This window comes from Protopterus annectens, chromosome 15.part0 (genome assembly GCF_019279795.1).
Source record: "Protopterus annectens isolate FY-2018-M chromosome 15.part0, PAN1.0, whole genome shotgun sequence".
Classification (NCBI taxonomy): domain Eukaryota; kingdom Metazoa; phylum Chordata; order Ceratodontiformes; family Protopteridae; genus Protopterus; species Protopterus annectens.
The window spans coordinates 350323241-350336326 of record NC_056749.1 but is presented as its reverse complement, the minus strand read 5'-3'; the positions used below and the strand labels follow the sequence as shown (position 1 = coordinate 350336326).

Below are 13086 nucleotides of genomic sequence, written 5' to 3'. Positions count from 1 at the left end.
TTTTTACAAATGAGTGGTATGGCTATGGGTATAACTTTTGCACCCATATATGCTGATATTTTTATCTGGTATTTGGAGGGCATCTTTATTATGAATGACAACTATAACCTATATTTGGGGAGAGTTAGTATATGGAAATGTTTTGTTAATGATTGCTAGCTGATATGGGAAGGAGGGAAGAAAGAAATATTGTATGTGTTTAAAGTTGAAATAATAACAGATTTAATATTAAGTTTATGGCTTGCATAAGATGAAATAGAATTTTTAGATGTCAAATTGGTTAAAATGAAATTGGTAGTGTTACTATTAATATTTTTCATAAATCATTTGCTTAAAGTTCCCTTTTATTGGCCATTAGCTGGCATCCCAGGCATGTATTTAATTTGCCTAAATTACAGTTCATCAGGTTAAAGAGAATTTGCAATACACAAGAGGGTTATATTAAGAGGCCGATATATTACGTAAATATTTAAGGGAAAAACAGTATTCCAACAGAATTATTGACAAGTTTAAAGGGTTTTTTTGTAAATAAAATAGGTTTGTTGCATATTATTTTACTAAGCAGATGTGCATTGTTAAATTTGATTGGTGGAGGGATCAGTAATGCAGTTTGGTGTGTTTATATATTTTCAATGGGCTTGAATGGATACAGTATTGAGAAAGCCTTTGTGGTGAAACCTGGGTCTGCTGTAAAATAAAAAAAAAAAAAAAAAGTGCCTTCTGGTTTGAACTGGACATTTTTTCCCTTGTGTGGGTATGTATCATGTGTTGTACACTACACTGAAAAACCACATTGACATACGTCGAATGATCAAGCACAAATGCTTGATCAGCAGAAGATTAAGAAACAAATGAAACACAGTATAATTTTTTTTTTTTGTTTTTTTTTTTGCGGGGGCAATCTTCAACCTTAATCACTACCACACGCTATTAATTAGATATGCCGACTCTGAGACTGCAACACTGGGAGGAAAGGATAAAGTCCAAGGATGCCTACTGTACCACAGTCTTGGACAGAAAAAAAAGCCAGTACATGCAGTAATCTGAAAATAAGAAAAAAAAAACTGAGACATGCTGTACTCCCTGGCTAGCGTATTTTTCTTATATCCAGTTTGTTTTCTCAGTCAAGTTTTTCTACATGCAGTAAGCTGCCTTTTGATCATATGTACCAGCTTTTTTCTTTTTGATAATGTGGATGTTTTAGTTTAAATTCAGTTATGGATTTATTGTTAATATTGTCATATTTGTGCATATATATAAGGATTTTAATGTGACTTAACACTTATAAATACATTATGTTGAGGTAGTTGACTGTGTGCTACTGTTAGCTTTAATAAATTTCAGTATTTTCCTACAGTGAGTGAATTCTGCGGTGGTGCAGTGGTAGCGTTGTTGCCTCACAGCAAGAGGTTCTCCTGTTCGATTCTCGACTGGAGTGTGGGGAGTGCCTTCTGTGTGGAGTCTGCATGTCCTCCCCGCGGCTGGGTGGGCGTTCGAAAGACATGCGTAAATGGGCGTGCCTTCATTGAAGGTTGAACGTCGAGCTGGCACCTCGGCGTTCTTGAAAATCTACTGCCAATCATTAGCGGACCGGAGTTCCGCTATGGCGACCCTTAACTGGGAAAAGCCGAAAGACAACAACATTTTCCTACAGTGAATCTCCCCCACTTCTGTTTTATCTAATGCCAAAGACAAGATTGAAGTATATGCACTGGTTGTTTGCTAAGACTATAATCCAAAGTGTCAGTACCAGGATTAACTCTTGCCTTTTTTTCCATTTCTGTCTTTCTTTCCCTGCCTCTCTGTTTCTGTGCTGCACAATGATTAAAGTCATAAGAGACCTAGGCACTGTGCCACTGTGCCCACAGTACTGTGAAATTCTATGTGCTTTCTGTGATTCCAGTCCAGAAATACAGAGATCTTACACAGATTGTTCTAACATTTATTCTAGTGCCTAGTAGGGAATATTAACTCGTTTGGCTTGAATTTTGTGTCACAACTTTCAGATCTGCAGAAGTAACAGGTAAAATTTGATCTGCTGTCTGCTTAGCTTGCTGCAGATGTTATGCCATTTTAGCTATAATTTTTAAATGCACATGTTGGAAGCTAGTGAGTTACACTGTGGTGCAGCTGTTAGCGTTGACGCATCACAGCAATAGGTTCACTGGTTCGATTCTCGGCTGGGGTGCATTCTATGTGTTTGCGTGGGTTTCCTTCGGGTGCTCTGCTTTCCTCCCACATTCAAAAGACATGCGCCTGGGCCTCCACTGAAAATGAGCTCTGTCCCAGTCGGACTTTCTCAGTAAACAAATGTTAAATAAAATAAATTCAATGACATCTGTGGTTTCACTTCAGAGTCTAGTTTTAGTTTGGTTACTGTGAGAGACTGAACTGTACTCAAGTTCAGATGTGCTTAGGGTGTGCCTTCATTTCTGACACTGGTACTGATCTCAAATTGGCCAATTAATTCATTCTGTAAATTCTCCTAGTTCATGTACATTTTAGTCTGTGCTGCTGGAACAGTGATTATCATTACAATTTTACTTTATTTTCATTTGAACATTTCAGTACAGAAGCATGTTTGTCAGACGTGCTGTCTAGGAGCTGTCTGTGGCAGGAGAAATGCGAATGACATTCAGGTTGCCCACCTCTGTAGGACTGATTCACATCTAAAGATGAGACAATACCTGTCTAGCCCTCACTGATGTGCACAACAGTTGGAATCATGCCTGTATGACCAGATGACCAGTGACACAAGTTCAGTAACAGGCTTAGGTCACTGAAGTCACAGATGACAAAGGGGAGGCCTTGGTGCACCACAAATGTTTTTCTTCTCATATGGGCCATGGCAGAGTACAGTTTTTTTTTTTTTTTGACAGAAGACCTTTAGAGAAAAGAGGATATCTCCCACAACCGTCACTGTTTATGTTAGGTTTCTGTGATAGTGTAGCATCTACTCAGCCTCATTATGTCATATCACCTGTAACTTAGCCTGCTGCCAAAATGGGAAAACTGTTTCAGTGCTCTCATTTAGGGACTAGGAATTAAACTTGTGATGAAAGTAGACATATCACTGAGTGACCTATAATACAGACACAGGAGTGTACCAAACAAAATAATAATGACCTGAAGACAACCTCAGTGCCTACCCTTTAAAGGATTCACAGGGTCATTATACTTGATTATCAGGGTACCATATTCTGTAACCCATTGCTAGAGATTTTTTTATGTCTGCTGTTATGCCATCTTCTTTCATAATTGTTTTAAAACTACTTTGTCTTTTCTACCAAGGTACAGAATGCAAAAATCCTCTATGTATGAGCACTGCTTGTGGATGTGTCGCCTATCGCAAGAGCTGGCCTGGCTACAAGTTACAATGGACGAGTACCTGTACATGAAGGCAGTCCTGCTGTTCAGTTTCAGTGAGTTTCTTATGCCCTTTAAATTTCTATCTTGCTGTGAACATACTGTGTGGTTCTTTTGAGTACTTTTCCATACTAATCAAGGCTGCCTTCACATTGTAAAATGTATTGTCATAAAGGTGACTGCCATAACACAGCAGAAAGAAACCTGGAAAGTAATTTTAATTTTTCATGGTAATTCCATCTGACTGACTTGCTTCATTTTTTTTTGTGCTTCTCAGATCTCTATTCATACGTAGTGGTAAATTGTTGGGATCATATCATAAAAAGTAATTTACAAAGATTGTTAATTCATATGACCATCAGGTGGCCAGACTGACATTCAATAAATCGGCCTGTGTTTTGTGAATGTGTTAGAGTCTTTATATCACACTCAGACAGTAATTACTTTGTATCTGTTAAGACAGACCCATCACATGCATCAGATGCCCCCAGTTCTTCATGCTGAATGTCCGGACGTTTCACATGCATCAGATGCCCCCAGTTCTTCATGCTGAATGCCCCAGCCCTACCCAACCATATAATGCCACCTTAATCATGGGACTTCATTACCCTAGGTGATTCATTTTCTGTGCAGTGTCATGGCTACCACCACTAAACTTGGAGCTTTTCTATGAATTAGCCTATGCCCCTCATTCCTGCATCAGCTCACAAATGGGCAACCAATGCAGACCTTTCAGTATGGACACTTCTTTGTGTGTATTGGTCACAGGTGCACCCTGAACTGATGCAGAAGTGAATAGCTCTGCACAGCATGTACCTCAAATTCCGCTAGGAAGAATCAGTGCATTAAGAAGATACCATACTTACTGTCTGACTATCACAGGTGTTCTACTTCTACTTCTGCAAGTCTACTTACTTCAAGGTGATTACACTGTAAAGCACTTTCAGTAAACATAGAGGTTTCACCTTTTCTCCACTGTTGTGCAGCAACAGAGTTTATATATATATATATATATATATATATATATATATATAAACTGGGGGGAGTTGTTCCTCGACTCATCACCATCTCATTACCACCATCACGTCAGGATTTGAGAGGTGGCCATTTGCTGCTTCATTCCATCTCTTCCTGATAATCTTTTGAAACCAAGGTCACCTGGTAAGGAGAAATGAACAGGTCTGTGGGCTGTTATCCCAAAGAAGAATGAGTGAATCTACAGATCAGGCAAGATGGAGGCATGACTGGCAGCAGTGAACAGAATGTTTGGGTATGGTTATCCGTAGAGGGATACATTCAGGATGCAAATGAGTACTACTGTCATTCTTCTGGGCCTTGCTGAGGCCACATATTAAGTACTGTGTTTAGCTTTTAACGTAGAGAAAGAGGAACATCAAGCTGCTACAAGGAGTAGATATACATTTTCTTTCCCTGCTGTACCATCTTACTCGTGTGCTAACCCTAACCATAACTCGACTCCTACGCCTCCCCCTAACCCTACCCCTGATCCTGCATATTACGTTACTAAAAACGTTTCCCTAACCGTACCAGTACCCAAGACAAAAAGAATTAGAACACAGACAACACAAAACATGTACAACATCAAAGGTATCCCCTTACCTGTACTTTAAGCTTAAACCACAAAGACTTGCATATTCACAACGGCTGTAACATAGTCTTACACATCTCCACAACTGTCACTTTTTCATTCAAACATTCATTTTCCTGCCAGCTCCTGCTTAGATACACTATATAAATTTCAACCATATGTATGAGATTCTCTTAAATGAGTATTATAGGTTCATGGGTAAGTACTAGGCTATCTGCCCGAAGGCATCTATAAGCCTAGCCAGAATATGTTGGCTTTCGCCACCCCCTTAGATTAGTTCCCTGTGCCTCTGTCCAGCAGAGCCATTAGTTCCCTGTGCCTCTGTCCAGCAGAGCCACTGCAGTGATCCCCAGGCTAAATTTTCTGTTTCCCATTCACTCGCAAGGTTTCTTTTGAAGAGTGTTAGTGAGGGGCTCTGCCTAATGTAGATTGGAATCCTGTTCCAAAGCATGGGGAGTCTCTGGGACAGGAATCTATCCCTCCAGCACATCCTATTTATCATTGTGGTGAGGTTTGCTCTTGGGGATTTGCTTTTCTTTTTTTTTTTTTTTAAGTGGAGCATGTCCATCAATTCTGGGTTTGACATGGCCTTGTATGTCAGGCAGAGATCACCTCTGAGTAAGCGGTATGCAACTGAGTACAGCTGGAGTTTCTTCATTCGGGCTGTATAAGGCATCTGTTTGAGGCCAGTAATCCTCTTGATGAGGTACTTCTGTGGTCTTTCCAGCTGTTGCAGGTGTCTTGTAAGGTACATCCCAAATGGGGCGTTGTACTCTATGATGGGTCTGATGAGTGATGAGCAGAGGGACACAATAACCTCTTTTGTTCTAGATGCGAACCCTTTTGTGATTAGTTGGGCCACATAGAAGGATTTTCTAACCACCTTGGCAATATGATTATCAAAGGAGAGATTACTATCTACTTGGGTCCCCAAATCCCTTATTACATTTTCTGTATTTAGGGGACTACCACGTATGTGGTAGTTCACGGGTACTTTGTTTTTTTTTTCCAAAGGGGATGACTATGTACTTTTTTGGCATTTAGCTTGAGGCCATGATTTTGACACCATGTATCCGTCTCAGTTAGACCCTTATGGAGGATGTCTGTATCAGCCGGAGAGTAAATTATGGCCCCCAGTTTGCAGTCGTCTGAACTTGGTCAGCCATAGTCCTCCTGTGCTTGCCGATACCTCTGAGAAGTATATACTGAAAAGGAGGGGTCTCAGCACTGAGCCCTGGGGGACACCACTTGTAACCGGTTTAGAGTCGGACCTAGAGCCTGCAACTCTCACCGTGTGGGTTCTATCCATGAGCCAATTGGCAACCCATCTCATGACGTAGGGGGTTTATTTTCAGGCTGGTGAGCTTGTCTATAATACCAGAATGGGGAATGGTGTCTAAAGCCTTTGCGAGGTCTAGGTAGGCTGTGTGAACCTTCTTTCCCTCGTCTAAAGTCTTGGTAACTGTCTCAAAGAAGTCCACCAGGTTTAGGAGGCATGATCTGCCCTTAACAAAACCAAACTGGGTAGGGTCCAGTGTTTGGAGGCTCCCAATATCTCTTTTAATGAGTTCCATGATGATGTGCTCCACAGCCTTGTAGACCATTCATTTGTGCATTCTATCTTTTTTGTATACCCACAAAACCTTCTACCAAATGTTTATTCTACTTTTTGATTTACACACACACACACACACATATATATATATATATATATATATATATATATATATATATATATATATATATATATATATATATATATATATAGGTCTACTTTGAAAGATCTAATTTTATAACATTGAGACCAGAACATCTAAAACCCAAAACATCTAAAACCCATAACATCGACTTTCATAACATCTAACACTACAAATCACAAGAAAATAACATCCCTTCCACATATAACGACACCAAACTACCAAACACACTTTTTACTACATTTCTGCAGGGGGGGCAAGACCCCCTGCACCCCCCTATGTCGTGGTCTCTGCCCCCCATACCCACCGTAAATTAAATATACCAACTCCAAGATCGCAGTACAGTGGGAAAAAGTTAATTTCCTAACCCCACTGTATCAAGCCCTCTGCAGAAATGTAATAAAAAGTGTGTTTGGTAGTTTGGGGTTGTTACATGTTGTTATATGTGGATGGGATGTTATTTTCATGTGATTTGTACTGTTAGATGTTATGAAATTCAATGTTATGGGTTTTAGATGTTCTGGTCTCAATGTTATGAAATTAGATGTTACGGGTTTTAGATGTTTTGAAGGGGACATATATATATATATATATATACACACACACACACACACACACACACACACACACATACATAGATATACATACATACCTATACATATAATACATATATATACTTACAGTTGACAAAAGCACACGCTGACATGAACAAATGTTTTTACTGCTGTAAAAAATAAAAGCAAATGCTCATGTGAGAGAATGTTTTGTTACATGGAATCTCTGCCAGCAGTGTTTTGCACTGGATCACCTTGCAGTGGGATAAGTGAATTTGACCTTACTTGCCATTGTGCTATGTCAAGAGTTAGTGTATGTTATTAGCAGTGGGGTGTGGGAGGCACAGGGATGCCTGCCCTCCTGCAAAAAAAAAAAATAATAATAATTTTTGTATTTTTGATGTTCGATCATTTTACACTTTGATGTAAAATGATCACTCTGTCTGTGTTCACTTTTATGAGCACTCAAGACTTTGCTGATGCACTCACCATAGATATATGTATATATATATATATATATATATATATATATATATATATGTGTGTGTGTGTGTGTGTGTGTGTGTATTCCCCCGTACACACATATACCCCATAGTCACTGTTAAACACTTGCTGTTCCTAGGATTGCAGTAACAGTTCTCAGAATTACAATGGAAACTCACTGTTTGATCATACCACTTGTGTTACTACATATCCTTTGCAAGGGGCTGGAGTAAACATTATCCTCATTTGCTAGCTGGCAGACCCTTTCACCATTCCTTTTTGACTCTGCAGCTGTTGTTGAACTTAGTAGGTGAGCCTCTCCTGCTTGCTTCATACTGAAGAGCATCATTTAGAGAAGTGCTTAGTATGACAAAATCCATTTATGTCCTTTGCTTCCCAATTCTTCCCATTAAAAGCAGCTATGTAGCTAAATGCCTGTTTGTGAAAAAAAAGTAGATAAATCATGGGCTATCCCACCCTGTGACCCTGTAACTTGTAATGCTCTGTTTTGCAGCTTGGAGACATCAAGACTTGCAGCCGGGTCTACTTCAGTTGGTCGATGGCCTAAATTGTCAAAACCACATAATTGACAGTTTGTCAACTAATTTGACTGAGATCATGCTACAGTGGAGATTGGGGATTGTGCCCCTTTTCAAACTGTAGTGCGCTCCCAGAGTTGATATATATGTAATTAACTAGGGGTGGGGGGCACAGCCCCCCATGTGGAGTGTGTAGGGAGGCTTGCTTCCCAGCAAAACAATTGTTTTGTTTCCTGGTGTTCAAATTGATTGACAGACTAAATTGTCAATCATGTGTTATCAACCACGTCAGTTTCGATAATTTAGTCTGTCAACCAACTGAAGTGTACCCTTACATTCACCCTTGTTGGTCACTTATAAATGGATAGCTTCTTCTTTTATATGGTGGAGGTTACTGAAACCTCTCTTCCTTTCTTGAATCATCCATAGGTAACCAAGTTAAAAGAGCAAGCATTAAGTTGAACTCGAACTGCTCAAGTTGTACTAATTCTTTGCTGATTGCACTAGTGAAAGTCTACTCATGATCAGCAATGAGTTTTAAAAATTTGCTTTTGCAGTAAGCAGGCCCCCTCTCCAACCCATTCTTATGGGGGCTCTGCCCCCAGACCCGTGGTCTATAAATGTACAACCTAAGAGGTTGCACAAACCTGGAAAAAGTATATTTATAGACACACCCAAATACACACATAAACATTCAAATCTAGGTAAATGAGCCATAAGGAGTAGAACCTTGAGCCATGAGCAGCTGAACCTTGAGTATGCAAAAGCTAACAGCAAACATGGGCAAGATATAGCTAGTAAAGAAGAGTGTCTGAGTTTTCAGACTAAGTGAAACCTTCAGCAGAAGCTATTTTGATGGGTTTCTTACAGAGATCTGTGTTGGAGTGATCAGGCCATCTTTGTCTTACATTTCTGGACACCTAATTTAGGGCATTAAGATATAGACCAGCATCTTATTCTTCTAGCAGAACCTGCTGTATACCTGACTTAGTAACATGTCTTGTCCACTTTGTATTTTTTTTTGTTTGTTTTAAGAAAATTATGTTACGTGTTTTTCATGTTATGACAGACTAGTAAGTAATGATGTACTGGTTTCTTCCTTGGGTTGCACGTAAAGTTCCAGCACATTTTTATTATTGTGGCTTATCTTCCCATTAGGTTTCATGACTTGAACTTGCTTTTTCTATTGAGGATTAACTCTTTTTAAACTGTATCATTTGGAAAGAACTTATATTTAAATTCTTTGGAACAGGATATGCACTCCACTGTCACTCATTATAGGCAGACAGACACACTTTCCCTTCTCTCTTTCTCAAGTATTTATGTCATATCTAAGCATCTAAACCATGCACAACGTATTTTTCTCTCGCTGATATTTCTTAAAATGTCTGCTTTAGCACGTATGGAAATATATGTCTTCTGCCCTACATTCCTCTGCATTAGTGGGTATTAGGACACAATATCAATTATCAGTAACTCAGTAGCTTCTGCTGGAGGTCTAATGTTGTTTGAAAACTGAGTGAGTCTATATTTTATTAGCTTTATTAGTCCACAACAGACAGCCCTGGAAAGATGCCATCTGTTCCAAATTCTAATAAGTGTTTTTTGAGAAAGCTGTCAGTATGGCATTGTCACTTGGGTTCCATGCTGTTTCAAGATGTTTGGACCAAGTTTTATGTCCACCAGTGCTTGCTTGCACATGAAGGCTTGCTTTAGTCTCCGCAAATTACATGAGTTGCAGTAAGCCATCCTGGGTGCCCCATTTTGGTACGGTGCTCTCTTTAATAGGTCCCTTTTAAAAGGGGGGCAAGACAGTTTTCATAGTATGAGATGTTGGCAGTTCTGCTTTTTCAAACTCCTTATGTAAATCTTCTCAGTTCTTCAGCAGAAAAAAGTCTGCAAGGCATAAGGACAGTCCTGCCAAACAGCATGATGCATTACCCCTTGCCCTTAGATTCTTTTAGTTTTGATCAAGTCAGACCTCCATAACAGTCCTGGTTGTTTCCATTTGGCCGCACCAGGAGGAAGGGGTTCTTTTAGCTGCTCATGTTTGGAGAAACAATATCCAGCAAAAAATAATGCTAGATATCATATAAAGGGGACACTTTCTGAACTTGCTGAGGCCATGTTTGTCACTCTTTCTTCTGATAGTCTGTTTGGTGTTAGATGGCCTTGTGGCACCATCATTATCCTTACTTTTATGTGAGTCCATAAAAATTATTTCAAAATGGGAGCATGGAAGAGAGCTATATCCTGTGTTTTACTAGTCCCAAAGAAATCATGGAAGGGTGGGGGTCCTTTCTCATCTCAGACTTCTTTCGGTTACGGGAATATTCTCAAGACCACCCTTCTGGCCTTCATGCTTCTGCTTCTTTGTTGATGTGGATTAAACTGAACAAGATGGATGCTTACTGGCATGTTAGCATTTAAGAGCCACTTAGGTGCCACCAATTTGAGCTGCATTTTCAGTGGAAGGTGGTGCATTTTAGCCTGTTCTCTGCATCTGGGTTCTTCATCAAGATGTGCAGTATGGTGGCAGATGCCCAGCATCCCCTGTTTTGATACGTGACTGCTGGGGGCTACTTACAAAATTCCCTATATGGTCTGTAGCCTGGATTCTCCTGTTTTCAAAGTGAATTGGGAGCACCGTCAGCATTGAGATGTCTTCCCTGTTACTGTTTCATTGAATTTATTGCTTAGGTTCAGTGTCTGTTCATAGGTGTGCATGCCTTCTTCTAGAGAGTATGGGTGTAGATAGATGTAGACCATGTACGCCAATATATACAATTTTTAGTAATCTGTTTAAGTAATAAGTTGCTCAAACTATTAAAAGAATGCAATGCTTCATTAGTTTGACTGGAGGTGAATAAGTCATTGCATTTTTTTCCTGGGGGTTAATGGCTGCTGTCATAGGACTAACTCTGGAGAACAAAGAGTAGAACAGAGTACATTATTGTCAACATCCAAATGCCGTTTATGTTAATTATTTCAAAGTGTAAACAACAGCTACATTATAATTTATAGTTTTCATGGCAATGTGTTCCAGCTACAAAGTATGATTCTGCATAGAATTATTGACTCCTGTTTTGTGTAACGGTGGCGTTTTTAAGGGGAAGGTGACTGCTGGTTGAGCCTGATGACTTTTAGTCAGCAGGGTACTCCGTGCAGTAACAAAGTGAAACAAGAAGAGCCAGGAGAACTCCTGAATCATTTCACATTTATTGCAAAGGTTACAATTTAAAAAGTCTGCAATGCCCTAGAGGTCAGCCACCTCCAGGGCTTTTTGGAATTGAATTAGTACAAGCCAACAGGTAGGTGTTCCTCTGTGTGATGATTTATTAAATAGGACAAACAGCAGGTGAGGGTAAATGTTCAAAAAGTTTGCATTTTTAACTCTTTTGCTGCTTTTAGTGATTCTGTCATTTTTGTTCATATCGACAATCATTTACTGATTAACTTAGGTTGGTGGGTACACTGACATATGGCAGCAGATACTGTACAGTGTTCTTTGTGGTGAAGACAGGCAGAGCAGGCTACCAGTGTTGCCATATCTGATTTATTTATTTGTTGCAGAGCCTTTAACTAAACTGCAGGCGGGGAGATGGGTGAATAAAGGCATATGCACATTATCTTTCAGCTGAACTTGGGGGATGAAACTCCCGTTGCAAGACCTTACCGTTGTCTAGACGAGGAACCTGCATGGTTTAGTTTTGAAATAACTCCCAGAATGCAAGCTAAAGCACGTTTATGATTTTGTAGATGGGTTCTATGTCTGTCTTTGAAGGAACTTGTGAGATGCCTGATTCGCTAGTTCTGTACCACTAGAGAAATGTGAACTGTATGTTGCATGCAGTGATTGGAAAAGCCAATCAATGGTGGCTAAGGCAGGGAGAGCTGAGACCTGTGATGAGTGTGATTATTTCAACTTGTGCTTACCACTGTATAAGGGAGGATAATAGGCTGATTCTCCAGAGTGTCTGTAGAGTGCAAAATCTTCATTTTCACAGGGCTGCTACCATGTGTTGTAATGCAGTTCAGTTTCTCAAGACTACAGGTTTTTTTAATAGCCACTGGTAATAACAATAACCTGTGAACAAAGGACAGGAGTGGTTATCATATTTTTTCATAGTATATATTCAGACCAGTAAGTGCAAGTCCCAGGAGTTTGTGAGGTTCTGCTGTTAGGATAACAGAGTGTAGTCAAAATGTGTGTGGGGGAGGGGGGTTAGGACTTGATAAAAATATCACAGGAAAACAAAAAAAAAAAAACAGAAAGAAAAACAGATAAGGTACTTTAGATGGAAGTGTACTGCTACCGAAAGCAGTTTTAGGATCCTGTTTACATCATCAGGGTTAAAAACACAGAAGACAAAAAAAAAAAAAATGGAGCACAGAATAATTTAAAGAGCCTTATCATGGCGCAGCAGTAGTTTATAAAGTTTGAAACTTATTGATTCATTGCACATTTTTACATGTGCAGCAGAAACAGTTATTGAATGAGTCATAAGTGGCAGTTTATTTCAGTAATACAAATCTACTTTTTTTAAATTTATAAACAGCATTTAACAATGAGTAGGAGTGATGTATGTAGGTTACTTTGCTAAGATTTCTTTTATGACTCAATTCACATCCTCTTATGTTTAAAAAAGTACATATCGTGAAGAAAGTGAAAAATGTAATGGCAGTGGAGCAACTGCAAATATAAATGTAAAACTGCATCATTTGTTTTATATATATTATTAAAGATGCTTTTTTAACATGTTTTGTGATCCATTAGAAGGAACAGTATGTGGAAAACTTTGTACAACTTTTGTATATACCTTATATTGTATTCTCGA

At 39.3% G+C, this 13086-nt stretch overlaps 1 protein-coding gene across 1 annotated transcript in view; it reads left to right on the top strand.

Moving 5' to 3' along the window:
* Window positions 1–13086, top strand: part of AR (androgen receptor) — a 659717-nt gene that overhangs the window by 604531 nt on the left and 42100 nt on the right. Inside the window, exon 6 of the mRNA XM_044057107.1 lies at window positions 3292–3422. Within this exon, the coding sequence (XP_043913042.1) occupies window positions 3292–3422 (131 nt within the window). The remainder of the gene's footprint in view (window positions 1–3291; window positions 3423–13086) is intronic.